This window comes from Anopheles aquasalis, chromosome 3 (assembly GCF_943734665.1).
Source record: "Anopheles aquasalis chromosome 3, idAnoAquaMG_Q_19, whole genome shotgun sequence".
NCBI classification, from domain to species: Eukaryota; Metazoa; Arthropoda; class Insecta; order Diptera; family Culicidae; genus Anopheles; species Anopheles aquasalis.
The window spans coordinates 61,353,877-61,381,048 of NC_064878.1; the positions used below are offsets into that span (position 1 = coordinate 61,353,877).

General features: G+C 53.7%; 1 protein-coding gene across 3 annotated transcripts in view; it reads left to right on the forward strand.

Annotated features, from left to right (window-relative positions):
- LOC126578390 (platelet binding protein GspB) overlaps nucleotides 1–27,172 on the forward strand; it is a 50,101-nt gene that overhangs the window by 20,672 nt on the left and 2,257 nt on the right. For all 3 annotated transcript variants that reach the window (XM_050240887.1, XM_050240885.1, XM_050240886.1), the window contains 4 exons: nucleotides 14,424–25,654; nucleotides 25,726–26,113; nucleotides 26,184–26,860; nucleotides 26,931–27,172. The exon at nucleotides 26,931–27,172 is cut by the window's right edge and continues 2,257 nt beyond it. In XM_050240887.1, coding sequence (XP_050096844.1) covers nucleotides 14,477–25,654; nucleotides 25,726–26,113; nucleotides 26,184–26,860; nucleotides 26,931–27,134 — 12,447 coding nt within the window. In that variant the 5' untranslated portion in view covers nucleotides 14,424–14,476 and the 3' untranslated portion in view covers nucleotides 27,135–27,172. The remainder of the gene's footprint in view (nucleotides 1–14,423; nucleotides 25,655–25,725; nucleotides 26,114–26,183; nucleotides 26,861–26,930) is intronic.

A 27,172-nucleotide genomic window follows, 5' to 3' on the forward strand; every position in this document is an offset into this window, starting at 1 on the left:
GATTCCCCATCCATGCAATATTGACCGATTATTTTCAATGTAAAGTTTGACAATTTCAGTTCGCTCTTTTAACGTGAAGTGATGGATTACTAAAATGGGATTCACTGAAGTTTCAGAAACTGCCCTATTTGTCAAAATCGGCTGAAAAATAACAGAGTTATTCAATTTTAAAATAGGATACATCCTGATGGCGCACCCTGTATGTAGTTTATACGATCCAGCGATCGAAAACAATTCTTAGAGGATGGTCAGTATCATCAGGAAGGTCATATCAAATCAAATACACAATTTTCTATACGAGAAGATGCAACGAATCGGTTGTAAGTACTCTGTTCCTTCCTACTCTGTAGCATAATTCCAACAAACCATCTTTCTTCACAAGTCTTAGATACTGAAGATAGTGGACGAAGAAGCGTTCGGGGAGTGAAATGCGGAAATCGAAAGGCTAATCGCGATGGAATGGCAGATGAGAGACCCACAGAGCGGAGCTCCATCTTCAGCATTAGAGATATGTGCATGCCATTAAGGGACGGGGGAATGCTGTAAGCTGGCAGCACCAGCAGCAGCAGCTGCCGCCGCTTAGAGGCGATCGTGCTGGACTGGAACACCACAAAAACCTGACCTCGGGCCAGCTATCGAGGGGGGAGTGCGTTTGGTTGCAATTCATGCAGAAGAGTGCGCGAAGCACACAACGAGCTCCCGCCCTGAACGGGGAACCGGTTTATCATCAAGCCCTTTCTTCCTCTCCTCCTCTTCTGAAAGCCGTGAACGCGGCGGATGCGCGCTCGCTCGGTGGTGGTGGTGGTGGTGGTGGTTGGTCAGCACAGGGAAGAGCGCGCCTGGCGTCGTCTTCATTTTTCCTCGCGGTGGGGAATGGCGGATCTCTTCGTACATAAACGAAAGAATCACACACCTTCTCTTCCCCCCCCGGGGCCCTTCTCTTTATACACAAAAAGCGGCGCGGCGAGCGCTGCTGCTGCACGTGCTGCTGCTCTCTCTTCTTCTCTGATGCGGAAAGTTGAAATTGCTTCCGGATTCATTCGCCGATGGTCGTGCCGCTGCTGCTTGAGGCGAAGATCTTTTCTCTACCACCCGTTTGCCCCTTTCTCGCGCGCATATAATGGCAAGCGGAAGTTATTGGAACCTGCTTGCCTGGCCTGGCTCGATGCAACACTTGCGCTCGTCTCGTTGCGCTCACCATCGCGAGCGTGTCGTTCCCCCTCTCGCGGGGAATGTGGAATAATATCTGCGGGATTATTTTTACCGCTGCATAGGACGCGTATAGGGTTGCTATGTGCGAGAAAAGGTGTGTGCACATTTTCTTCTGATGGAAGACAGATGTTGTTAATCGCATCGCATCGCATCGCATCGCAGGAGGCTATTGCATCTCCTCTTCCTGCTCCAGTAGAAGGAGCAGCCGTAGCAGCATCTCGTCGTCGCTTTCTCGTCAGTTTTTGGCCATTTTCCTGCAACCAGATCCGGAACTCTAGAAGCTCTTGAGCAACACATGCTAGAGATATGGTAGCCGCGTGGCTGGGTATTGTGCATTTTAAAAATAATATTACTTCGCCCCTCCACACACTCCCTCTCTGAGGAAAAACGTTGGGAAAACTATCGTCGAGCACGCTTTTCGTCTAGTGTGACTAGAGGCAGCAGCAGCAGCATCCGTATCCCCGTGAATGTGTGACTCTACGCCAACATCTGGTTGTGTTTTGCGCCATGTAGCGAGAGCGGGTCTCCTACGATAGACCCCCGGGGGGAATGTGCTAAATATGGTCGACGTCCACGGTGTGTGTTCGATGCAAACGGTTCGATGCTTTGCGTCTCCGAGCGAAGGATAATGACCAAATCGAATCCATATCATCATCAGTCGCAGCAGCAGCATGCCATGCTTGAGAATGCAAGTCTCCCTTGGGAGGGTTTTGGGGGGGGGGGGGGGGGGGGGGAGAGAAAGCATTCGCGCGCCGCGTATATAAATAAACTCCCAAAAACTCTGCCGAGCCAATGCGCACAACCGATAGTGCCGGGGGGGCAGTGGGAGGTGGCGTGTAAAATCGTGACACGACGATACACTGCGCGTCGCTGTCGACGACGGGAACGGTGAGCAGCGTGCTTGTCTTCTTGTGACGTTATTTTTAGCCACGTAAACAACACGCAGCAACAGCAGCAGCAGTAGGCAGCAATGTGTGTAAATCTCGGTGTGTGCATGTGTGTGGGTTTGTATGTGCGAGAACATTTAAATGGCCGTCGACAACAACAACGACAACAACGACAATAATAATGGTGCGTCGTAGTTGCAACTCGTCAAAGCCTACTGGCGTCGATCGTTCGTTCGTTTGTTCGTTCGTTCGCTCGCTACTCAGGCATCTTACTTTCACCGTCCTCCGGCCACCGGTGGTGCATGTTATCTCATGCGAGCGATCCGCGGAGTGAAAGCGAAGTGTCGCTCGAAGATTGATAATCGGACCGGAGCGTCCACAGGCTCATCATCATCATCATGAGAGCCCGAGCGCCATCAGTAAAGGATTTCGCAAAACATTAAAAAAAAAACCGTAAAATTATGCTATTCGAAGAAGGCTTTCTTTTCACCTTTTTTTAATCATCTTCTTTGTGTCTCTCTTTTTGTCTCTTCTTCGCAGGTAAGGCAGCAATGACGTGGTTTTTATGTGGTAAGATAAGCAAAATTTACAACAATCATCGTCGCGGTAAGAAAGAAAAGGTGCGTCGCTTGTTTCGCTCACGTTTATTGGGGCTTCAGTCACAGCCTCCGCTGTTTTCAAGGCTGACTGTGGCCCGTTTTTTTTGCCATCCTGGCGACAAGATGTGAATGACGCGAGTGATGTGGCCAATAATCGTATCGAACTGCCCTCCACGATTTGAAATTGTTGCAAGGAGGAGGAGATTGATCCGGCGCCGGTCCGTGGTACTCCTTTCCGTCAGTCGTGATGTAATGGAACCGTTGCAATTGGTCCAGCTTGCTGTTGCATGAAGCCACGGAGGACGCGTGGTAACTCGCTTATCGGTCGAGCGGTTCGCTTATCCAAACATTCTCTTAATCCATTCAGTGCAGTCCTTTCGAGTTTACGGTGTTTGGATAAAGCGTATTGTTTGTGTACCTGGTTTATTGAATTGAAAATGTTACATTTTGTCCCTGATAAAGGATGTTTTTTTCTGAAATTGCTGAAATTGTTGCTTCACAACTTAAAGCCCGAGGTGAAACGCATCGTATTTGGATGTAAGCTTATGGGTTGCCATGTGGTAGCTAGATGAAGGTGATTTGCACAATGCAGTTGGCAATAAATTTCCCTTTATTATCAGACGCAAGAAAAAGATTTTGCTGATTTTTTGGGACTTGTGTAAAGAATGCTTTGCTGTGTGTTTACGATGTAATATGAATAGTAAACCGATTAAGTTAAGAACGTGATTACAGCTAATTTATTGTAGTGTAAAGTTTGGTTAGAACAGAACCCAGAAATGGCCAGAACCATTTGGAAATTTTAAAAATCCTCTGTGATTGTTTATTTTTCCGATAATTCTTCTGTGGTTTCAAAAGGCATAGAATCTTTTGCAAACTCTTTCACAATTCATCTAAAATGTCTCCATAATTTACACATTATTTACACAAATCTCCTCACAACATATGATACAAGCGGCATCTTTCTAGTGAGTAACTTGTCGCATAAAAAGTTTCCCCACACCCCACAAAGCACCACACCAGCACATTCCGGTGTGATATTGTGTGCAACGCGTGTGTGTTTTTTTGCCGTAGTAAATGCCCTCGATCATCTATCCAAGCACACGCATCCATCCATCTCCAGGTGATCGATCAATCGATCGATCGATCGATCGATCGATTAAAGCTCTACCCTCTGGTCATTAGCTTAGATTGACATCCCCTCCCTCACGCACAGGTGAGCTAAGCATGTTTAGCAAACCATGAACGAGGACGATGAGGTACGAGGGTGGTGGTTGATTGCACGACGAAACAATCGCGGGAAAAGGGTGTGAAAGCGCCGCAGGAGAAAGACCACAGAGCCGCCGTTGGAATGTAGAAGGCAGAAAAACCCTCCGCTCCACAACCAACCCAACTTTCCACCCACCCACCCCCCTCCTCCTCCCATCGAGGTGGGTGGAAAAACGGAACGGAAAGGTCAGTGAGCTTGTTGTTAGCCGAGCGAGAATCAACTGTTCGTGTTGTTGCCGCTGCTGATGCATGCTGCTGCTGCTGCTGCTCTAGAGTCTGCTGGTTCTGTTGAGGAGGAGGAGGAGGTGTATATCGATGGATAATGTGGAGCACACCCACAGGCACACGCACACGTATTTGCCTTGCATGTTTCAATCCACAACACAGCTCGCAGCGAGCTCGCAGCTCGGTGTTATTCACCTTGTAGCGAACGGAGCGAACTTGATGGAGTGGCAGAAAAATAGGCGAATGAACGAAGGAGTGAACGAAGGAGTAGGCTGGTCGGGGGCCGGGCGAAATGCCAGAGCTTAGTCATGCATATCGTGCACACCGCTTTTCCCGCTTTTCCAGCAAAGCCTCTCTCTCTCTCGGTCTCGCTCTCTTCCGGTGGTTGCACTTTTTTTCTTCTTTTGAACGCCTTGAAAGTCGATCCATTGGTCATTGCAAACAACGAGATTCGATGATGTTGGTGGTAACGATTGCAACGACGTCGAGAAGGTCATTACATACTGGTCTTCTGCTCCTTCTGTACCCAAAAACCAACCCCCAAGGTTGTCTAGTCACGTGCACCAAATGGATTTGCGGGCGAGGAGACCACGAACGTAGACAGTTTCGTCGACTTATGGGTATCTACGTTGAAAAAACCAAAGGAAACACGTGTGCGTATCTCTCTTTCTCTCTCTCTCGCTTTAATCTATCTCTTTTTCCCCCCCGTAGGTCAAGTGCAAAATTCGACTTTGGATATCGATTTGGTCTCCATTTCAGTCGTCATTTCGGGTGGAGGACTTGTGTGACTTCTTGTGCAACGGCAAACGGCCGCACGGCGTTCTGTTTACGTTTAACCGGATTCACAGGTCATGTCAGCGATGGGAGAGAGACAGAGAGACAGAGAGAGGCGAGAGACATGCGAGAAGTTTTATGAATTTTTAAACTCCTCTACCGACGGTGGTGGCCTCTGGAAACTAGAACCAGCGAGCGCAAGCAGCGAGCGAGCAAGTGCGCCAGAAAAGTTGCCATAGGACGGCCGTATGGACGGAGAGTTGAACGACTTCGCTTTGTGACATGACCCCGATTACATCATGTGGTGTGCGAACGAGCGAGCGAGCCGGAGCTCCATGATTGATCGATAAACCAAGCTGCGATGCTCTTCAGCAGTCCGGCAGCGCGTGGCCCTCTGGTGCGGTCGTTGAATAGAATTGATCCGCCAAGAACCAGCGCATAAACCGAACGTAGTGTTTAGCAAGTGACAAGCTCCAGGATGCAACATGTTCTTGGACCTAAAACGATGAAGAATAGTCCCAGAAGAACTGAGAACGAGACGACGAGGCGATCCTCATTACCGTGTGGCCTTATTCCGGTGTTCAACTTCTCAAATTGGCCAACAACGGACCGTGGCGTAATGTGCGCTGCACAGTAGACGACATAAGCTCCGCAAAGTCCGCGTCCCACGTGGCCATTTTGTGGCCAGGATTTAGTGTGGGAACTATGGCGTAGAGCCAGGCCGCTGTACAGGCCGCGATGCGATCCACGCCGGCCGCAAATGAAGATTAATGGCTTTCGAGGGCCAAGGGACACACGATGGTGGTGGCGGCGGTGAATTGATTTACAATTCATCCTTCCGGCTGCCGGGGGCGGTTAGATCTCTCTCTTGCGAAGCGTTTATACCGCCATCAGTGGAATACCGTGGAACCGGCTGGATGTCTGTACGCGTGTGTTTAGTGCGATGTGTGTGCAAGGAGGGGACTGTATTCACTCCGCTGCCACCACCGCCCAAAATGCTCCTCGGTCCTCGTCGTGCAAAGTGCCAATTATGATTAGCAACTCGCGAACACGCAAACGGGTTGCTGGAGACGTTGTTTATCCGGTGCGCTAACAGACGCGATAGAGGGACCAGGGGACTGGAAACTGTAACAGTCTTCGTTTCGATAAATCTTCATTATCCAGATTCCCCCCTCACCGTGGCGCAGCTTCCGCCGCACTCTACACTGCCAGCGTATGAAGCGTCTGGTTACGTTTAGCATGATAACGTCTTCTACATTACGTGCAGCCTTTTCTGCGAGGAAAAATCAAATAAAAAACCATCCATTGTACACCTGCTGACGCGTACGGATATTGTGCCACAACCAGCGCCGCTGTGACCTTCTTTAAGAGCAGAAGAAGGTTCGCCCTATGGCGCCAATGAGTTCGCACTCGATTGTTGTCACTTCCGCGTGCAAAGGGCCCCAGCGCAAAGCCCCAGCCACCAGTTTGTACGTCATTGCCACCGGTGATAATCGTCCTCCGGGTGTGATGATAAGAGCGCCACTGTCCGCGCAAGAAGAAGCCAACGAGCGAAGAGACGCAGATCTAATCTACGACGTTCTCATTTGTGTTTACATTCCATGGGACTGGGTGGCCGGGCGGTGGCGACGGTAGTAATGCTGCTCTTGAGCGCTGGGCCTGCCTTGAGTGGCCTGTCATTGGCCTCGACGACGGTGACGACGACGACGAGTGTGTGTCGCGCCTCGAGGGCATTCAATGGGCTGAAGCCGTGTGGTTGGCTGGGATGTGAACCACCTTTCGGTATTGTGATGATGCGTTAAAGGAATGGAAATTAATGTAATCTGTAAAGAGAGAGAGAGTGAGATAGCGAGATTGTAAGATACACGAAGATAAGAACGATGGTGGTAACCTCAGCTGGGAATTGTGTGTCTATTGCTGCTGCCCAGCCGTGGTTCGACGCGCTAAAGTGTGTCAGGTTTGTTATCGTGTTCCAGCGAACGTTGAAACGCGCTTTCAAGTGACGAGAGTGCGGGCGCGAGAGAGAGAGTTGGACGCTTTTGGAGATAACGCAATTTACCCGCAGGAACACACCACCTTCGCCAAGCGCCCCCTGTTCCAAGATAAGCGCGCTGCAACAATTGTAGAATGTGCATCGATGTCGTTCTAGTGTCTACTACGATTGTACAAAATGCAGGTTTGACGTTTGACGAGTGAAGATGAGGGTTTCACTCACGATTCACGCCCCTGGATTGAATCGTTTGCTCTCATCTTCAGCAGCTTCCTTGCCCTTTGCGTTGCCTAGCAATCCTACCGGTTGTCAAGGGTTGAGACATTTTGAAAACACCCAGATCCAAGTGATTTCACGCATCTTGACTCTGTTTCAACGGGACGGGACGGAACGATGGCGCTAGTGATGCCTCTCGCATGCGTCTCGTTCGATTGGTCACAAAAATAGCTTACCATGGTAACCCAAACGCGGTGCGGTGTTGCGAAACCGAAAGTTACGAATTTTGATTCCCTAATGTCTTAAATGTCATCTACTCACATCCTAGTAGGCACTGGAACACGTTCTGTTGATCAGAGGAGCCCTAGATGTCGTTTGCTGCCGCCGATTACTAGCATCAAACGATCGTCGAACTGGTCCGCTCTGCATATCTGGTGCACCGCGTGCATGAAAATGTTCGCTGCGAAGAGATATTCTTAGTAATTCCCCTTCCCGGGAGGGGGGACACACGCGGTACTGATGTGGTGTCGCGGCGCTGGTTGTTGTTTTGATCCTGCTCGCAACGCGCGTCATGCGGTGCGCAGCAGCAGCAGTAGCATCGCACCCCGCGCTTGCGACGAACATCGTCGTTCCCATCCGGTCGACGACCTGCACACTCTGTAGCTGTCTCTGTCCATCCATTGCAGTGCGCACTGTGTGTGCGGCTCCTTCGCAATTGGCACTAAATGGGTGCGATTTTGGCGCTTGATAAAAGTGGATCACAAAATGGTGATAATCAAACTAGAAGATGTTAAGAAGCTGAAGCCGAAACAAAGAACGGGGTGACGATTTGTCGAACGCAGACACTCCCTTGAATGTCCTCGGAATACCCCGATATCGATCCGAGAGGCGAGTCTCCTCCAAATTGTGGCTAGACTGCCGTCGTCGTTGTTGTCTCTACCAACCAACCCGCGGGTGGTCTGACGCTGTCACCCTGTCCTTTCCTGTCTTCTCGCTCATCGAGCATCGATGAGCCTCAGCAGCCGAGGTTCCAATCTCTAGCTCCTTTTTTCCGCTCGAATTGTTGCCAAAAGTTTTGTTGGATGAAAGAGAGGATGCTGTGCTGTGTGCCACCTCGAGTCAGTGAGGGTGTGGTGACGGTCAAGGTCGCTGAAAGTTATCGTCTCTCTCTCTCTCTCTCCTTCTCTCCCGTGGCTATTTTTCTTCCAGCATCCTTCATCATCAGCCGCGTAGCTCGAGAGATAGATCCTTACCTCGCCATGGCGGTGGTTACTTTTCATCTTCTGCTTCTTTTCGTCGTCGTCGTCGTCGTCGTCGTCGTCGTTGTCTCATCGCAGAGACGACCCCGCCGGACAGCACGTTCTCTGCCTTTGTGTTCCCGCACCATCAGCGGAAAAGACGAAGTGAGACGGTTTACTTCATTTTCAATTCATTTGATACAAGACGTGCGTCTCTTGTTGCTTCTTCTCCTTCTCTTCGTGGAGACACCCCTTTACATAAACCGTGTCCACTGTTTGCGTCGTCTATCGCCAGTTGGTCTCTCTCTTTCCTGGTGTTGACCGTGAATTATGTGAATCATTCGCATGACCGTTTCTCGTTGACGCGCACGAACCGTTTCTCGTGGTCGCCTATCAGCCAACAGTAGCAGCAGCAGCAGGAGCAGAAGCACAAACACCATTACCCCAGCGTTGTCGTCATGAGGTCGCGGCATATCGCGGTGTTAAATGAACTTGAAATGGAAGCGTCGATGTCGCCACGCTTCCGTCCTCGCCAACAACAACAACAGCAACTGCGCTGTGCTGCTGCGAACGCTCTGAATGCGTTGAACTGAATTGAATTAGTGAGCTCATGATCGTGCGAGACGATCGCAAGTTGCTCCCCCGTTGTCTAATACTCGTTTCTTGTTGGCGTTCCAAATTGTTTTGCTCCTTGGAATGTGCAGTAAGTAATCGATAAAGAAAACGTACTACTAGCGCTCTTTTAGCTCCCTAGATTTGAGAGACGAAGTGTACTAACTTAAATAATAAAATTATAAATACCCCAATCGTCAATCAAACACACCAAGCGAAGATGCTCGCAGCTACTTTATCAGTCATGGCACACCCTGATAGCACCGGCGGCTGCTCCAGTCGTCCAGTTGACGGTTACGCTGACCTACTTTGATGGTCCTCTGCAGCCGTCGTCGTCGTCGTGTTGTTAGCTAATCGATTCGTGGTGCTTGATTTTTTGGGGTTAGCACCGCACTGCCGCCACTGGCCTGTTGTTGGTGCTGCAGGCTAGTCGATTCCAATTTTATGATAATGAGTTTTTCGATCCCCCAAGTCCGGTTTGTGGGTCTCAGACTTAGGGCACTTGACGGTTGTAGCGAGCACTACCGCGCTACCAGAAGTGAAGAACTCGTTTTCGTCACATCAAGAGAGAGTGCCCGAACAGTGTCCAGAAAATGGCCCGAAAAACTGAGAAGCATCTGCATTGCCTCTCGCTCGCCAGCAAGCAACCAACCTACCACGTGGCTTCAATGACTCCAACCAAACCAGACTACGCCCTGAAACAGATCTTTCATTGCTTCATGTGCTGCTGCTGCTGCTGCCTGATGTTTATGGGCTTCTGAGAGGTCATCCAGGTGCAAGAGAGCCGAGGTCTCAAGTAGCGATTTCATGCAACAATGGCGCGATGATTGCCGACGTGCTACTAGCCCCACTTCTTCTCCCACCTTTATAATCTTCACCATGGGAAGGGAATCCGAACCAAACTGTGTTGAGTCTGTCGGTCTGCATGTCTGTTGGGCCACAACGACGACGAGGAGGGAGACCAACCGGTGAGGATCATTATGCCGAGAGCAGAGCGTACATTAGCATACAATAACCGCTACCTTGTGCCCACCATTTCACCATCAGCCTTCTCAGGGTGCGCGCGCGCGGGCGCCATACTTTGCTCTCTCGAAACAGAAGCACCCAAGATAGCGTAAGTGGCCAACCAACCGCAAGTCCGCAACTCTTCTCCTACTTCTACTCCTGAGCAATCGACGCAATAACAACATCTGGTGTACCGCATTGATGTCCATCTTTCGTCGTCGCTTGCAATCGCGCACCAACCACGCGGCCACGTGGTCTTGGACGAATTGAACTTAGATCCAAATTGTCCTGAATTGTCTTCTGAGTTCTATCGAATTGTTAAAGAAAGAAGAAGGCGATTAGGACACGTGGAGCGCGTTTCATGTCCAATTTTGCGTCGGTCCGATCCATCTAAAAATGAGAATAAGCCATCCGAAAGCGGCCATCCGTATTGGTAGAGGAACCCCGGGTGAGGTGAGGGGAGACCCGATGAAAAATACAGTTAGCTTCCGCCAGATGGCAATGGAAGAGCGCGGTCGCCACACGCGGCGGAGAGGTTTTGCTTTCGTTTGGTTTCTCGCGTCCTCTTTTCGCTTTTCCCGTTTTTTAGTTGGCCACAGCGCCGTTCCGTTCCTCTTCTCTCACGAAACTCTCCTCTTTGTCCGCATCTGGTTTTTGGGCAGCCAATAACCAAGCGCAGTTCGTGAGTTCGTGGTGTCCCACCGGGAGTTCTCACGTGTGTCATCGTGCCCAGTTCATGGCCCACGGAACATCATCGGTATTTCATAATGTGTCTGCGGTGGAAAGAACGGGGAACGGGGAAGTGGAATGTTGAGTGCAGAACCAGAATCATTCCGTTCCGTGTTCTTGCACGCAGCTTCTGCTATTCGGTTCCCGGAGGGGGGGGGGGGGGGTGGGTGGGAAAGTACCGGTTCACGTTGGATGGGGGGTTTTGTGCGCGGAACCGGAACCACCATTGGCTCCAGTTCTGGTAGCATTCGGGCAGCGGCAGATGTGTAATGGAAACATTAACAAAAAAAAAGGGGTTTTTTTAATGCAGAACATAACGAGAGAAACATCAGAGAAAGACGGAGAAAGAGAGAAAGATAGAATTTGGTGAAGTTGATGATACACGACGGTTTTGTGTTCTGGTGCTCTGGGACCTTGCAGCAGCACCAGAAAAGAACGCAACAGGTGGATCTGCGAGTTGTCCTCTGAAGTGACTGAAGAGCAACGCAACTCTCATCTTTCCCACCACGTTGTCCTTTTCCTTCTGGCGTGGGAATCGTATTTTCCACTGCAAAGAGTTTTTTGTTCGTGGAGAGTAAAGCCTACAGCCTGGAAAGACCCCAGGAGCTTGGAGCACGTCCCGCCAGTAACCTTGTCCGACATCATCGCGTCATGATTTTGCGAATGCGAGAGCCACACATGGTACCCACGTACATCTTGCTCAAGTGTTTGTTCCCCAACGGTGGCCCGGGGACTTTCACCGGTGACACCAACCGGTCGGTCGTTCGTGCTCAGCTCCGGGAAGAAGAAACATCAAAACAGTCCATGGTGGGAGTGTCCAACGTGTTCGTAACGCGCCCGTTTATGGTCTCTGGGGGGTTTCGTGTTTTTGCCTAGGCTTTCGCTTACGCTCACCGTCCACTGTTGTTGTTGGAACGGAATGTCACGTAAATGTGGATGGCTGTGACATGTAAAGCGATATCTTTTGGGGTTTTTTTTTCGACAAAATGCGCCTTGAAGGAGTCAGATTTTGAACCCTTTAATTCCCTTGTCGCTTTGTTGTTGGATAGCAGCGCATTAGTGACGTCACGCGGTTGTTATCTTTGGATGTGTGGGAGTGTCCCACTTTTTGACTCATCCCCATCATCCAACGGGAATAATCAATCGGTGCACTAGGATCGCGAGAGAGTGTGGAACGCGACTGTGACAGCTGGGGCTACGTTGCGCTGCATGCTGCGTCTATTTCCGTCACCGCCATGATCATGGCGAGCGCAGTCGCGCGCCTACTTAGGATGGCGGTGTATGTGGTGCTCAGCGCATACTCCGCTCCTGTCAAGAGGTATCAGTTCTGTCATTTGCAATGCAAATGGCGCTCTCATGCCACTGGCGCTGCTGCATCTGCTGCTGCTGCTGCTGTTGCTGCTGCTGGATGTGTCCTTCTCCTGCCACCGCCTGTTTGCACTCGTAACTAACTTGTGGAAGGGAAGAAAGGGGTGGTTGGTACGAGTCATAAAAATAATCATGTCATTTTCCCCACCCTTACCCACTGCCATGCTGGCATGGTGGCGGCAGTCGACGTGTTTTTGAACTTACCCTTCACGTAAGTGTACCTCCGTCGCTCCCCCCTTTTTCCTCCACGTCGTACGTTACGTGTTTCGGTGTGTAATGCTAGAAGGAGAGAGACAGGGAGAGAGATGGAGAGAGAGAGGGGCAATTTGGTGCGGTTGGCGTGCGCGCACTCGCGCCCATAGTGTTTGGCCTTCACTCGCGCGCGCACACACGATGTGTGCTCCACGGTGTCGACAAGGAGAAGGCAGGTTGCCAGAGCTGCATTCGTCGTTGCACCCCAGATGCATGCATGCACCGGATACAGCGAGAAACACACATACATGCATGGACCTGTGCGGAATTGCAACGTTATCGTGTGTTGGTCGACTGAGGGGGCTTTTTGCAAATTTGTTTTTCGAACTAAACCGACTGCGACCACGCAACGCGTTCCGCGGAGCACAGGAGACCATTCAGCGGCCATGCACGCACGCGAGCACGACCGGGAGCAAGGTCTTGACTTGTTCCGGCGTGGACCTAAATGTCACCTTTCTGGACGGAGCGGCGCTCCAGCAGAACGCTTCGCATTAGGAAGCTTACAAAGAGTTGTGGTAGCAGTATTAGTAGGCTGTTGCAGCTGGTTCCTCGTTGCTACTAGCGTCCCTTCATCATAGTAAACATTTGCCTGAAGCTTCTGGTTCTGCGCGAATTGCGCATCATCATGCTGCCCGGCATGTGGTCGTCCTCTCGCGTGAGTACGAAACAATAAAAATATTATCCCTCCCCAACCGCGTCAAGGTCGTTGACCTAAATTCTCTTCTCTTCTCGTGTATCTGCCTCTCCCTGAAGCGCATCCCTCGAAGCTGGACGTGTTGAACTGCTGCGCGCGAAAAGCTGTGTGCGAGAAGAAGAGAAAGCAAAAGACCACCTCTCCCACTGCTGCTGTCTGGCTGTCTGTCGGTCGGTGGCAGAGTGCCATGGTGGAGCGGGGAGGCTGCTTAACATTTGTCATCGTGCAAAAGGGGGGAGGTCACACGACACCGTTCTCCCAACGGTTTTGCGAGCTGCTGAAATGGGAATGAGGCGCGCAAAGGAGAAGCAACGGAACCGTCGAAAAGAGCAGACTGAGAAGAAGAAGAGGAAAAAGTTGAAGAAGGAGTGATCCAGATGAAACCCCCCCCCCCCCCCCTTTGCCACCACAGATGATGCTCTCTCGATTGTGGTTTTGTGTGCTGCGTTAGGTGTGGTGGTTTTTCTTTCACGAAGCAACGGTTTTTACCGGTTGAAAGGTGCGTTGAAGGTGCCTGCTACAAGGCCTCAACGAGGCGCGATCCAAACACGACAGAAAAGAGTTAATTTGTGTCCCCATGAATCGCGCTCTTATCGTGGTTACGCGTCCGAAAGTGGGGGTCTCCACTCGTGAAGCCAAAGTAAAGAATGTTGATGATGATGAAGAGAGGAGCAGCATCACGGAGGGCGCGAGGGAGATTCAGAATGAGCATGGAATGTAAAGTAGCATCAGAGTTGAAGAGGAGATGAAGGAATGACAAAACATGTAGTGAGTATATGAGAGGGAGAGAGAGAGCACAAGAGAGAGGCCACGGATTGTCGGTAGCATAAAATTTGCATCCCATTGCTATTCTGCTACTCCCCTTTTTTAAGCCTCTCTCTCTCTCTCTCTCTCTCTCTCTCTCTCTTGGTCTGCTGCTCGAAGCCAACGGAGGTTTACAATCATTGCGCGGCAATAAACATTATAACTCGCCAAGGGGAGCTCCACAACACATTTATCCCTTCGGAGGTGACCTCACACCCGGCGGAATACAATGTGGGAGGTGACCACACATCTGTTTCTGTATTGGTGGGGGGTCTGTATCACATACTGTGCCCACACCATGTTTGTTGTGATCTTAATTATGGTTTCTGGATGCAGCAGTTCAATCGAGGACTCTGCTAGCACATCAGCATTGAATTGAGGCCCCTAGAAGGTCATGGATGATTGCCATTAGCCTGTAACGTAGTAGGAAACTGCCCGGGAGGCCATGGTATTTGGCTTTGACCTAGATACCCACTAGGATCCGTTCTTCTTTCACCTTTTTTTCCCTGGCCTGATACTTATCCTCTTTCTCTATCTCTCTTTCCATTCCAGTCAACTCCACGTCCTCCACGTTCAGCCCAAGTCCAGTCAGCAAGTAGCACGGAATGGAACCATCACAAGGACCAGTAGCGGCACCGGAAGAAGCGGTCGCCAGTGCGATGGAGGAGGACCCTAAATCAACGCTGGTAGTGGTGGTGGCTTCCAATGCTGCATCATCATCCTCATCATCACCATCACCACCACCACCTCCACCGTCGGCAACGCCCCCGGCAACAGAGTCATGTGGTCGCCAGGAAGCCGCCGAGCAAAGCACCATCATCACACAGGAAGCTCGCTCGATCGCCTCACCTGAAACGAGGATCGCAGCGACACCGATCGAACCAAAAAGTGAACAAGTATCAGTATCCGCAACAAATGGACCAGCGGACGAGCAACAATCATCGTCCACAGTGTCGCCTGTCACGACGACGACGTCATCGTCATCTGAAGCAATTAGCACGACAGAAGCCGAAGCAGAGGCTGCTGCACCCGCACCAGCGACGGACGATGACAGTATAGCGCGGTCTACGACCGAAAAGGTGGCATCACCAACGTCCTCGACGTCACCACCACCGCCACCACTCTGTACAGCGACCGAGGACGAGAGCGATACGAAGGTGCCTTCCACGTCGGAATCTTCGACGGTAGTGGCAAGTACGACGACGGCAGAGGCCGCACTAGAAGCCCCGGTTGAATCGCCGGCACCGTCGGACCGTACCGAGGAGCAGAAATCATCGGAAGAGGCGTGTACGTCGTCGAAGGAGGAAGTGGCGACAGTGGAACCAACCGATGAGACGAGTGCCTCTAGCAGTACTATCTCAACCGATAAATGCTCTGAAATGGTGTCGGATAGTGGAGGAGAAGCAGCAGAATCTCAATCAACTGCTAAGGGGCCCAGCGTAGCAATTAATGAGACGACTAAGAACGGGCCAACGGGCAACGGCGATGAGGAGCGATCTGCGATAGCAGTGCAAGAAACAATAGAGGCATCTGCTGATCCAGTTGCACCATCAGCAGCAGCAGCAGCAACAGCAGTGGTCGATGTGATAGAAGAGAAGCAACCAGAACCGACCGAGCCATCGGTCTCCGGGCTAAAGCAGAGTGAAGTTAAAAATGTGATAGAGGCTGCTCCGGTGGCTGCAAGTGTTGCACAGCAGGAGCAGAAGTTGGAACAGTTGGCAGGACAACAGCATGGCGGTGATCGGAACGGGTGCTCAGATGTTCCGGTTGCAAGCAGTACCGCTATCACGACCACGACGACGATCACATCGCATCCACTTCCGAAGGAACAGGTTGAAGCCGATGCGCCATCGACTGTGCCACCGGAACCAGACCCGGGACCATCACCACCGGTGGCCTCGGATGTTGTCAGCTCAGCCGGTACCTGCGACGAAGCAAAGCTTCGAGAAACTCAAAGTGAAGCTGTGGCTGCATCTACCGAGTGTGCTGCTGATACTAACAGCAGCAGCAGCAGCAGCATTGTTGGGATGGTTAGCTCTTTCGGACAGCCATCAACATCACCACCACCACCACCTCCACCTCCACAACAACCTTCGAAAGATGCAGACTGTGGTGTCAGTCGCAGTAGCAGCGGTGAGAGCAAAAGCATTACCAGCGCGGACGTGGCGATGCTTTCGAATCCCGCTCCGGCACCATCGGCCCGCAATCCGCTCCAATTCACCGACGTGGCGAACGATGAGGTCGAGCTGAAGGTCGACGGTGGCCATCTGTTGGATCGTGTGATCAAACACTCGCTGATGCGCGGTCTCCAGGATAGCGGGGAACGGTTGGCCAAGAGCAGTCTCATTATTTCCGGTGCTGCCAACAACAGCAACAGCGGTGTAGAGGGTGGTGTACATGGTGAGGCCACGCTGGCTACGACCTCCTCGTTGAGTAAAGCGAAAAGTGCAGCCGCTGCCGCTGCCGCCGGTTTGGCTGGCCGGTTAGTAGAGGCCGATCACAAGACAACACCACCGGCACTGCAGCCAGCGAACGTTGCCGATGCACGGTCCGGGATGGTGAATGGTGATCGAGCGACGAGTAGTGAGGGTGCAGTCCAAGAGATCGCCACCAGTAGTACCAAGGATGTTCAGGAAGAGATCGGTACATTGGCTGGCGACAGTCCGAGCCGTAACGTGGGAAGTAGTAGCAGCAGCAGCAGTAGGATACGACATTCAAGTGAAACGACGAGTGTCGCCAGCAGTCCTTCCAGTCCCGGCGAAGAGGGAGGAGGGGGAGGCACACGGTGCAGTAGCAACAACAGTAGCAGCAGTTCGCTGGACTTCCGAGAGGAGATGCCGCTAGTGGTAGAGAACCATCGGAGTGTCTCGCAACCACCGATAGGTGGCGGTCTGAACGAGCATCTTCCGGTGAAAGCCCGGAAGCCTCAGTACTACGCCAGTATACCGGACTTTTCCAAGACTCCGTCACAGTTCAGCTCGGCGCCCACGGTTAGCACCTCGATGCCTTTCGCTAGTTCCTCCGTGACGACAGCCGCGGCGACGACAACGACGGCCACGGTTACGAGCGCCACGGCCACGTCTACCAAAAGTCTGACGCAGCTCCACATGAAAACTCCTGACTTTAGTCGGCTAATCTCGTCGCCAGTTTCTCCGGCACCACCACCACCAGCATCACAGCAGCAAGTGACATCGTCAGTTAGTACCGTGCCGGTGAGCAGCACACCTCGCATAACGTCGGCACCAGCCGTCAAGTCGACGAGTGAGCTAAAAATCTCCAATCCCGACTTCTCGAAAGGATTCGCCAGTCACTTCCAGGCGCGCTATACACCGAAAGCAGGTGCGTCCGTCTCCGCTCCGTCCGGTAGCGGGATTCCCCAGGTGACGATCTCGCCAGACACGTTCAGCAAACTGATCAAGGAGCGGAACTATATCGAAGATTTGCAGCTGAAGAACCCAACAGGACCACTGCAGCAACCAGTGCTTACACTTCCGCCTTCTTCAGCTACAAGTGGAAGCTCAGCTTCTTCTTCGTCGTATCAATCGGAAGCGGACGGTAGTAGCAGTAGAGTCGATACGACTTCTGGTGCGATCGCATCTACCGGGCTCCCGAAGAAGCGATCGTATGGAGCAACAGCAGCATCAGCAGCAACAGCAGGTTCATCATCACCAGCACTCTATATGGAGAACCACGATACCAAGGCACATGTGATAGCGAAAGGTGCCACAGCAGCTTCAGCATCCTCAGGACCAGTTCCAGTTCCAGGTGGAAGTGCTCCAAAAATCTGGAATCCACCAGAGTTTACTAGCAAACACTTTATGTCAGCGCAACCAACTGCGCCTCTTCCGTCACGCCATTCGAATGGTGGCGCTGCTGTTGCACCATCCTCACCCTGCTCGCGTGATCCTTCACCATCATCCTCCTCATCGTCACCCCGACCGGGAGGTAGTTATGGTGTGGGTCCAAGTCCGAGTCCTAAACCGGGGCCTTCACTACCAGAGCAGAGGATCGTCGTGAGTAACGTGAGGACGTACTTTCCCGAGCCGCATCCCATGTCCCCGGCGACCACTTCATCCGCATCACCCTACATCGGTGGTATTGCGTTGCCCAAGGTGAAGGATCCCGAGTTTCGATTTGATCATAAGGAGCAGCAGCTGTTACAGGAGGGCACCACGATTAAATCGGTGAAGCACCACCACCAGCAGCAGCAGCAGCAGCAGCACCATCATCAGCAATCACCTGCTCCTTACTCAAGGCAACGAGTCGTCCAGCAGAACGCAGGGGCAGCGCCACATCGGCCACGCTCACCATCAGTCGAACGGCGCGAAGCCCAGATGATGCAACACTCGCAAGATATCGTGTACCGGGACTATCGGCAGCATAAGCGGCCACAGCAGCCTCCGACGGCGGTTCCACCCGTTCCAGCATCATCTGCCGCCGCGTCACCAGCTCGACAACCGTCATCGTACGATGCGTACTATCAAGCAATGATGCAACAACGGCCCCCAGCTCCAGGAGGTGCTTCCGGTGGCTCCGGATTTATGCATCCACCACCGGCCGTGAATTGGTCACACCAACAGCACCAACAGCCAGCTCCGGGAGCATCAGCACAACGGGGAATAGTGCGTAGTCCGCACGATAATGGTGCTAGTCCGATCTCGTCGCCTTCTTCGGTTGCGCAACAACCGACTGGTGGTAGTAGTGGCTCAACGCCAAGTCCGAACCCTCACGGATACTATAAAAACTCGCCTAGCCCCGTGTCCGGATCGGCCTATGGTACGGCGTCTTCTCCTGTTCCCTATGGACTCACCGGTGGACCACTGCAACAGCAGCAGCAGCAGCAACAGCAGACCACAAGTCACAGCTACACGGCTCAGCATCATCTTCCTAGTATTCCATCCGGATCGCCTTACGAAGCGGACTCGCGTGCTCAACCGTACCACCACCACCATCAGCAGCAACAGCAGCAACAGGGCGCTAAGGTTGTAGCATCTTCCGCCTACAAGGCAGGTCTCGACTACAATATGGAGCAAAAGTTTGCCGAAGTCTACCAGAACCACCAATTGCGGGAGAAGCAGGCAGCCGAAGCGGCAGCAGCAGCACAGGGAACTCACGGAAGACAACAGCAACCACGGAGTGGGCCAACATCGTCCTCCGGTTACCCTGGCTATGATCCAGCGCAACCATCGTACCGCCCGTACCCTTACCATCCTTCTCCTCATGCTCAGTCACAGGCGACTCCATCGCCATCCTCTACGCCCTCGCCTGTACCGTCACCGCAACATCATCATCATCAGCATCGTAAACCCTCGACGGTTGGTGGAGGACCACCGCAGCAGCAGCAGCAGCAGCAACAGCAGTCATCGCGTGATCCATCACCGAGTGGTCATCGGTACGGGTCCGGTGAGAACCATGTTTCGTATTATCATCCATCGGGACCACCACCACCACCAGGAGCACCAGGACCTCCACCGACGACGGTGTATCTGCCCCACGGTAAACTTCCGGCACCGGGTCATCCGAAGACGTCGCTGGCATCCGGCTCATACCACCAATCACCGACGACCTCGTCCGTCCCCTACTCAATGGGTAGCGCACCGTATCCGGTAGCTAATGCGACGACTTCGACAACAGCCTCACCGGGGCCACATCATCATACACATCATCCTCATCATCAGCAGCAGCATTATCAACCACCACCAATGGTCCACCAGTCGGTGATTAGTAATGCGTACGATCGGCATACAGCCAGCTACGCCACGGGTCCTACGAAGCCAGGTCATCTACCGTATCCGCCTGGTCCGGTGCCGGGTAGTTCCGCTGGAAGCTACTATCCATCAGCAGCCGCTCCAGCACCAGCACCACCACCGATGGCCATACAATCTCCGGTGATACATCCAACGTCGGCGGCAGCGATACCTTCCGGGAGTAAGAACATCCCGGTACGGGTTATAGCGACGGCACCACCGGCCTCTGCTCAACCTCAAGTGCCAGCAGCAGCAGCAGCAGCAGCTCCAGTAGCACCACCAACACAAGCAGCTGCGGCACCTCCACCACGAGAAGTCACACCAGCAGAGCGCCCATCGGTGGTCGCTCCACCAGCATCATCGACGACGCCGACAAGCAGTGGACCGAAGCGTGAGTCTCCGTTGGATCTGTCGGTCAAGACGGTGAAGACGAAGGCTGACTCAACGGGATGTGACGATTACGGGGCTAGCAGTAGCACCAGTTGCAGTAGCACTAGCAGCACCTCCAGCGGCAATGGTCGCACCACCGATCTACTACCGAAGCTGGACTTTAATCCAAACTTCAAAAAACACATCCCACCATCACATCATCATCATCAGCAACCGGCACGCAGTGCTCCAGTGCCGGTGCTCGTTAGTCCGCATCCTTCCTCACCAGCCGGAAACAGTATGAATCCTCCAGGACCACCACCTCGTCATGTTTCTGTCATTAGTCCGGCCATACCGCCCGGTTACGATAAGAAGACGGATGCGTACATGTCGGCCAACTATAGGGCGGTCGGTGGACCGCTCGTCTCGTCCGCTCATCAGTACTCGGCCACAACGACGCCTACCAGTAGCAGCAGTAGTTCGGTGGCCAGCAAAAGTGTCTACTATCCGCCATCATCTTCGGGCACTCCGGTCAAATCCAGCGCTCCAACCAACGCAGGCAGTATCGTGACGGGTGTGGCCGGTCCTGGCAACCGGCAGCAACAGCAGCAACCACCAGCGGCGGCTGCTAGTGAGCTGGATCCACGGCTCGAGGATCGACGTTTGGTGGAGAGTTTACTGAAGAAGCAAACGTCACCATCGTCCGACGTGATGGCGGAACTGCAGTCCGGTAAATTCCCTTCACGCCTTCCCCAGAACATGGTCCCGAAGAAGCGAGCGGCGGCGATGGCAGTGGCGGCCGCAGCTGCTGCCGCTGCGGCAGCAGCAGCCGTCGAAGGTAACGGACCCCCGGCGCGTTCCTCGACCTCATCAGCAGCGGGTGTCAGTGGTGTTCCAACGCCACCGAAGGTGGCCAAATATGATGAACCGGGACGAACGGTGGAACCCGTGGCACCAGCAACGGCACCAGCGCCTGCTCTTCCGCCAACACACCATCAACATGGTGTTCCACCGGCTGGTTACGATCCTGCGCATGGCTATGGTTACGGTCGGAACAGTCAACCGGCTGCCCATCATGTACCGTCGGTATCAACGCCGGTCACAACTGCTCCGGCGAACTATGGAGCAGCGGAAGGTGGTGGACAGTACTCAACAGGATCGTCCATTCATGCTTCCGTCATTACGACCAACTATCACCATCATCCTCCTCCAGCACTGCAGCAGCAGCAGTCGCAGCAGCAGCAACACTACAATTCCGAAGCGCGCTTCTATCAACCCCCTGCGTCGACGTCATCGGCGAGTCCGAAGGTTCACCGAGAGGATCCTCCCGTGCTCTACCACCATCAGGCCCATCTGCGCGGTGGCGGAGTAGCACCGTATTCCGTCGAAGAACGGTCCGCTCCGTACGCTTACTATCCTCCCAAGGGAATGCCCAACACTCCTTTGGATCCTGGTGCGAGTCAACACTATCCGGATCAGCAGCGGCAGCGTTATAGCGATGTTCCGACGCACCTAAAGTCTCCAGTGGGGGTGGAGCATCAATCTCACATTCAATACACAATGGCTGGATCTGCCAGCACACCACAACAGCATCAGATGAACCATCATGGTCCACCAGGTCCACCGGGAGCAACACAGCAACCTTACCATCCTGGTTCGATGATGCATCAGCAGCAGCAGCAGCATCATCATCATCGAGGTGCAGATCAAATGGTGATCTCGAAGCTTCGCACCAGCCTGGAGATGAAAGAGTACGAGAAGCAGCGTGCCAGTCAGCATCAACAGCAGCAGCATCATCATCAGCATGAGCAGAGAACTTCCGAGGAGCATCACTCGTTCGTAGCGATGCAGCCACAACAATCACAGGCGACTGTGGGTGCCGCGAATGGTCGCATGGAACCGAGTAAACCCGTACCGGGACCCCCTCTATCGCTTCAGTTGATTTCCCCGTCCGGTTCAGTCGGTGCCGGTGGACCATCCGAGCTAACCAGCTCGCCAACTTCCCGCTTCCGTACGAAGGGTGAGCTGAAGGGATTCATTCCACTGCCAGCGACGATAGCACCACCGAGCGTCAACATTCCTTCCGCTACGGCCGATCAGCAGCACCATGTGGGGAAGAAGCAGGAACAGAAAGATGCCAAGCACGAGGAGGGGGGAGGGGATGAGGTGGCGATAGCGCCACCGGCCGATCTCGACGGTGCCTCACCACTGGACATCCTGGACTGGGGAAGCACCTGCAACGAGTTTGTGGAGCAGCTGCAGACCGGTAAGAAGCGTGGCCGACGAAAACGGCCAGCAGCAGCAGCAGCTGCGGCACCGGGAGCCTCTTCCAGTATGTCGCTGAACACTGGGGATGCTGGTGCTGAAGGACCGATGACAACGGATCTATCGTCAGTTCCGCGTGATGTGCTAAACAGCGCCCGTACGGCGCGTAGCGCGGCCAAAGGAAGCGGCGGAAGTCGCAGTTCAAGTGACGAAGACAAACCGTTGCTACTGATCCGCCAGGAGTCACTGCGCACGATCTGCGATACGACGGCGGAGAAACTGACGGAGAAGATCGCACGGAATATGCGCGAGAAGCAGCGACTCCAGTCGGAACAGAAACACGAAGCTAAACTGGGCAGTCCGAGTAGCTCGGATAGTGAGATGGCATCGGGACCGGCCGGCCAAGCGTCATCGGTGGCCCCCTTTGCCCGGAACCGTGCCCAGGCACGGGCGAAGGCACGCGTCCGGAAGCTACGGAACCGTGCCACCGTCGCTCTTCGTTCGTCCGATGAAGGGGAGGATGATGATGGTGGTGGTGGTGGTGGTGGTGGTGGGGTTGGAGAGCAGCAGCGTGGTTCTCGTGTGAAGCGTTCCGGGTCTCTGGAACGCGCTGATGGGCGAGCGAAGCGTTTGAAGCGTCACTCGGGAGCCTCTTCTCCTCCTCGGTCTTCCTCCTGTGAGTCTTCCTCGGATTCCGATCGGGATGAGAAGGACGAGAGACCATCTTCGACCGGACGGCGACGTCGGCGCCGTCGTGCTAGCAGAGGTTCGGTAGCTGCTGGCGGCAGTGGTGGCGGAACCGTCAAGCGGGCACGCTGCCAAAGCGGTGAATCGGTCACACTCCGTCCGGATGCCAGCGATCTTAGCTCGGACTCGGATGGAGACTCGAAACCGACACGGACGTCAACGGCAAAGAGTGAAACGCCACTGACGACACAAAATGCGGCCACCGGCGGGGGTACACGCGGTGATTCTGGTATCTCCGGAGCACGAAAACGGGACGGAGGAGGTGGAGAAGATACCACAACCGATGGGAGCAACGGGAAGAAAGCGACCACACACCAGGAACCGGCCACGACGACGAGCAAGCCCTCCGGACGTACGGCAAACGGAAGCGCCCGGCGTGGTGGCCGATCGCGAACGATCTCCCGCTCGAAACCACCTCGTTCGTCCTCCTCTTCATCGGGTTCATCTTCCTCCTCGTCCTCCTCATCTTCGGGCTCATCAACGTCGTCCTCGTCCTCCGAATCGTCGGAATCGGAGGCTGGCGATCGTGAAACGATGACACGATCGCGCAGCAAACGGGAAGCGGAACGGCGCCGTACCAACAGCAAGGTACTGCGGAACGACAAAGTGATCGAAGTAGCATCAGCGGCCGCGCAACGTTCCAGTCGTACCTCGGCGGGAAAGAAAACAACGGGAGAGAAGAGCGGAGGAAGTAAGCGACCGAAGCTGAATGGAATTTCGTCCAACGATCCATCGGCGACGCGAGGAAGTAAACGGAGTAAACGGAACTCAACCGGTCCGGGAACTGGTCCGCACCAACAGCAACAACAACAACAACAGTCGTCGGCTTCAAAAAACGCGCTGGCGAGCTCCTCGGTGGACACGGACGCCGACGCCGGGGAGACGGATCATGATGATGCGGATACGATGAAGAAGAGTGCCGAGCAGCTCTCGGAACGGTTACGATCACGCCAGAAGAGTAAACCGTCGGCCGATGGTAAGGTTGCGTCACGGCGCGAAAGTACTTCGACGCAAAGTAAAAGCGGCAAAGGTGCCAGAGGTGCGCGTAAACTATCGAAAGATGGATCACACGATCCAACAGCCGCACAACAACAACTGGCAGCGTCAGCGGTGGTGGCCGATCACTTCTATCCCGGCTGGGAGAAGGCCGTGTACGAGTACAAGCGTTCGCTCAAGGTACCACCGGAGCTGATCACGATCGATGGTCGGTTGTATATGCATCGGATCTCCACGTCACTGCCGGATCTTGACTCACCGCACCACAGCGATGGTTCGGAGACGTTTTCCGAGATCGTGCAGAAGATTGCGAACCAGCAAGGATCGCGACCGAAGGATGGTGCGGTCGGTGGATCGGTGAAGCGTTCCCGATCGAAAGCCGTGGCCACGAAAACGCCCAAGAAGCAACCAGTTCCCTCCACTAAGCAGCAGCAGCAGCAACAGCAGCAAGGACAGACCGTCCAAACGGCCGCATTAGTCCTGGGAACCCAGAAGCAAAAGGATGACAATAAGCGATTCAACTCGATCATCGAAGTGCTTCACCGGCGATTGCAGCAGACGCCGGCACTGATTGCTGCCAAGGGAGGAGGGGCCGTAGCTGGCATAACTGGACGCCAGAAGGGAGCATCGAAGGGCGCCAGCAAAGCAAACAGCAGCTTGGCCAACGTCAACAACAACAACGCGAATGAGGGCACGATGGGGCCAAAGACAAAATCCGAGTATGAGCTGCTGCCGACGCCCGGGACAACCGATCCGGAATCGCTGTTTAGTAAGAACCGCAAAAAGAAATCGCTGTTCGATACGGCCATCCTGAAGTCGCGCACCCGGACCGAGCAGAAAGCGATGCAGAGCAAGGAAATCATCCGCGAGGTATTCGGTGGCGATGAGGAGCGGCCCCAATCGGCACCACCGCTCGGTGAGAGCCACGTAGGAGGGACTAGCCTTCGCCAGCTGACGTACGACGAACGGTACGAGCAGCTGATGCGTAACGTGGATCGGATTATGGTGGAGCTCGATGGTGGTAGTGGTGGTGGTGGTGGTGCTGTGGTGGCGGTGAAGCAGGAACCGCTCGACGTCGAAGAGGAAGAGGAGGCAGAAGAAGAAGATGATGATGACGGGGAAGAAGAGGAGGAGGAGGACGATGGTCAATCGGAGCGCTACACTCCATCGATCGCTTCCGAGCGTGATCTAACGACACCGTTACCATTCAAACCGACCACAACACCGACATCAGTGACTCCGGTTCCTGTGGTTGCCGAGGGCATCACGCCGAATGGATGTGGTAGCGGAAAGGGATGCTGCCCTGGGTCGGACAAGAAGTGCCGGGGACGCCGTGGTCATCGTACGTCACGCCGGAAGGGTAGCTCGGGGTTTGATTACATCCGGAAGAAGAAGAAACCTTCGCAACAGAATCAACACCACCATCACCATCATCACCACCATCACCATCATGGTCACCAGCAACAGCAGCAACACAACAACCAGGGACAGGGTGGTGGTTGTGGTTGTTGTGCTGAGCAGCGCCGGAAGGCGGTGTCCGCTTTCGAGAACCTGGAGGTGAAGGATGAAACGCACATCCTCAAGGAGATGCGGAGCTGGGTGCTGAACAAGGGTGCCGGTGACAGCGTCATGCATAAGGCGGCTCGAGCGGGCTACACGGTAAGGACGAGATAAGATCCTAACGGTTCCTTGCGACGATATTAATGGAATGTTTTGTTTTTGTATTACAGGACGTGATCGTGTATTGCCTTGAGCGACTGAATATGGACCCGGATCTAAAGGATAACGCCGGTTACACACCGCTGCATGAAGCGTGCGCCAAAGGCCACCTCGATATCGCGCACTATCTGCTGCGTTACGGTGCAAGCCACTCGGAATCGGCCCCTTCCGGGATGCGACCACTGCATGAAGCGGTCGAGAACTCGTTCATCGAGATCGTACGGTTGCTACTGGCGTTCGGTGCCGATCCGACGATGAGCACGTACGCAGGCCTCAGCCCTACCGAGCTGGCCGAATGTGACGACATGCGGCTGTTCCTGGATGGCCATCTGCGGGATGTCCAGAGTGTAGCGCCGAACAAAACCGGCTGGCGATTTGAGGGACCATGGAAGATATATGGTAAGAGGGAGCTCGTGAAGCTTGTGGTGCATGGCGCATAGCATAACTTCGTTTTTTCTTTGGTTCCCAGATCCAGAAGATAACGGATGCAACGTGTTTGCCGACATACCGGGGTTCGACGAAGCGATGGACGATTCCGTTGCAACCGCAGCCAGCAGCCAAGAGGTGACGACAGCGCAGCGGGGTAAACGGTGTGACTCAAACTCCAACTTCATACGCCGTGGCAGTACCGGTAGTAACCATCAGGAAGATGGTGGAACAGTGCATGCTGGCGAGCGCAAAAAGAACGGTACGGTGGAGAACAGTGGCGCAGTAGCGGCAGCAGCAGCAGCCGGCCGGGGAACTATAGATGGTGAGCTGAGGAATGGGCGTGTGAAGCGAGACACACGAAAGGATGATACGGCGAAAGCAATCGTCAGTCTCGTTAATGGTGGTTCGAAGCCACACACCGTGAAGGCCGAGTGTTGGAACAGCGCTGATACCGAGCTGCAACCTGCTGAGCGGGATGATTTGGAGCTGCCAGATGGAATCGAAGGAGCTGACGATGATGGTAACGGAGCCGGCGGTGGAATAAGCGGCGTCAGTAGCAACGACAACGATCAAAGCCTGCTGTTCGAGTACGAAGAGGCCGATCGTCCGCTGCCACCGCTGTATGTGCTGAAGGATGAAAATCACGAACGGTGGATGCTGATGAACGATCTGTGCACCTTTCTCAAATTTAAATCCAAGGAAGCTGTACTCAAACAGGTTAGTTACCGGGTAGGGATTAGCAAGCGTGTTCCATGCGACTCTAAACAACGCTTTGATTCTTTTGCAGATATGTCCCAACAACACTCCGAACACTCAGCGCGAGCTGATACGCGAAATGAAGATCGACGAGTTCCTGGCCCGCTCGCACTGCCTGCAGTTGCTGTGTGCGGGCGAGAAGCTCAACATTCACTCGTCGAAGGTGGTGCTAGTGAAGTACAACGACAGCGTGCGCAATCTGCTGCAGGTGCAGAGCTTCGTGACACGCATCTAGCTACGCGGTTTGCACGGGGAGTTGCACGGAAGGACAGT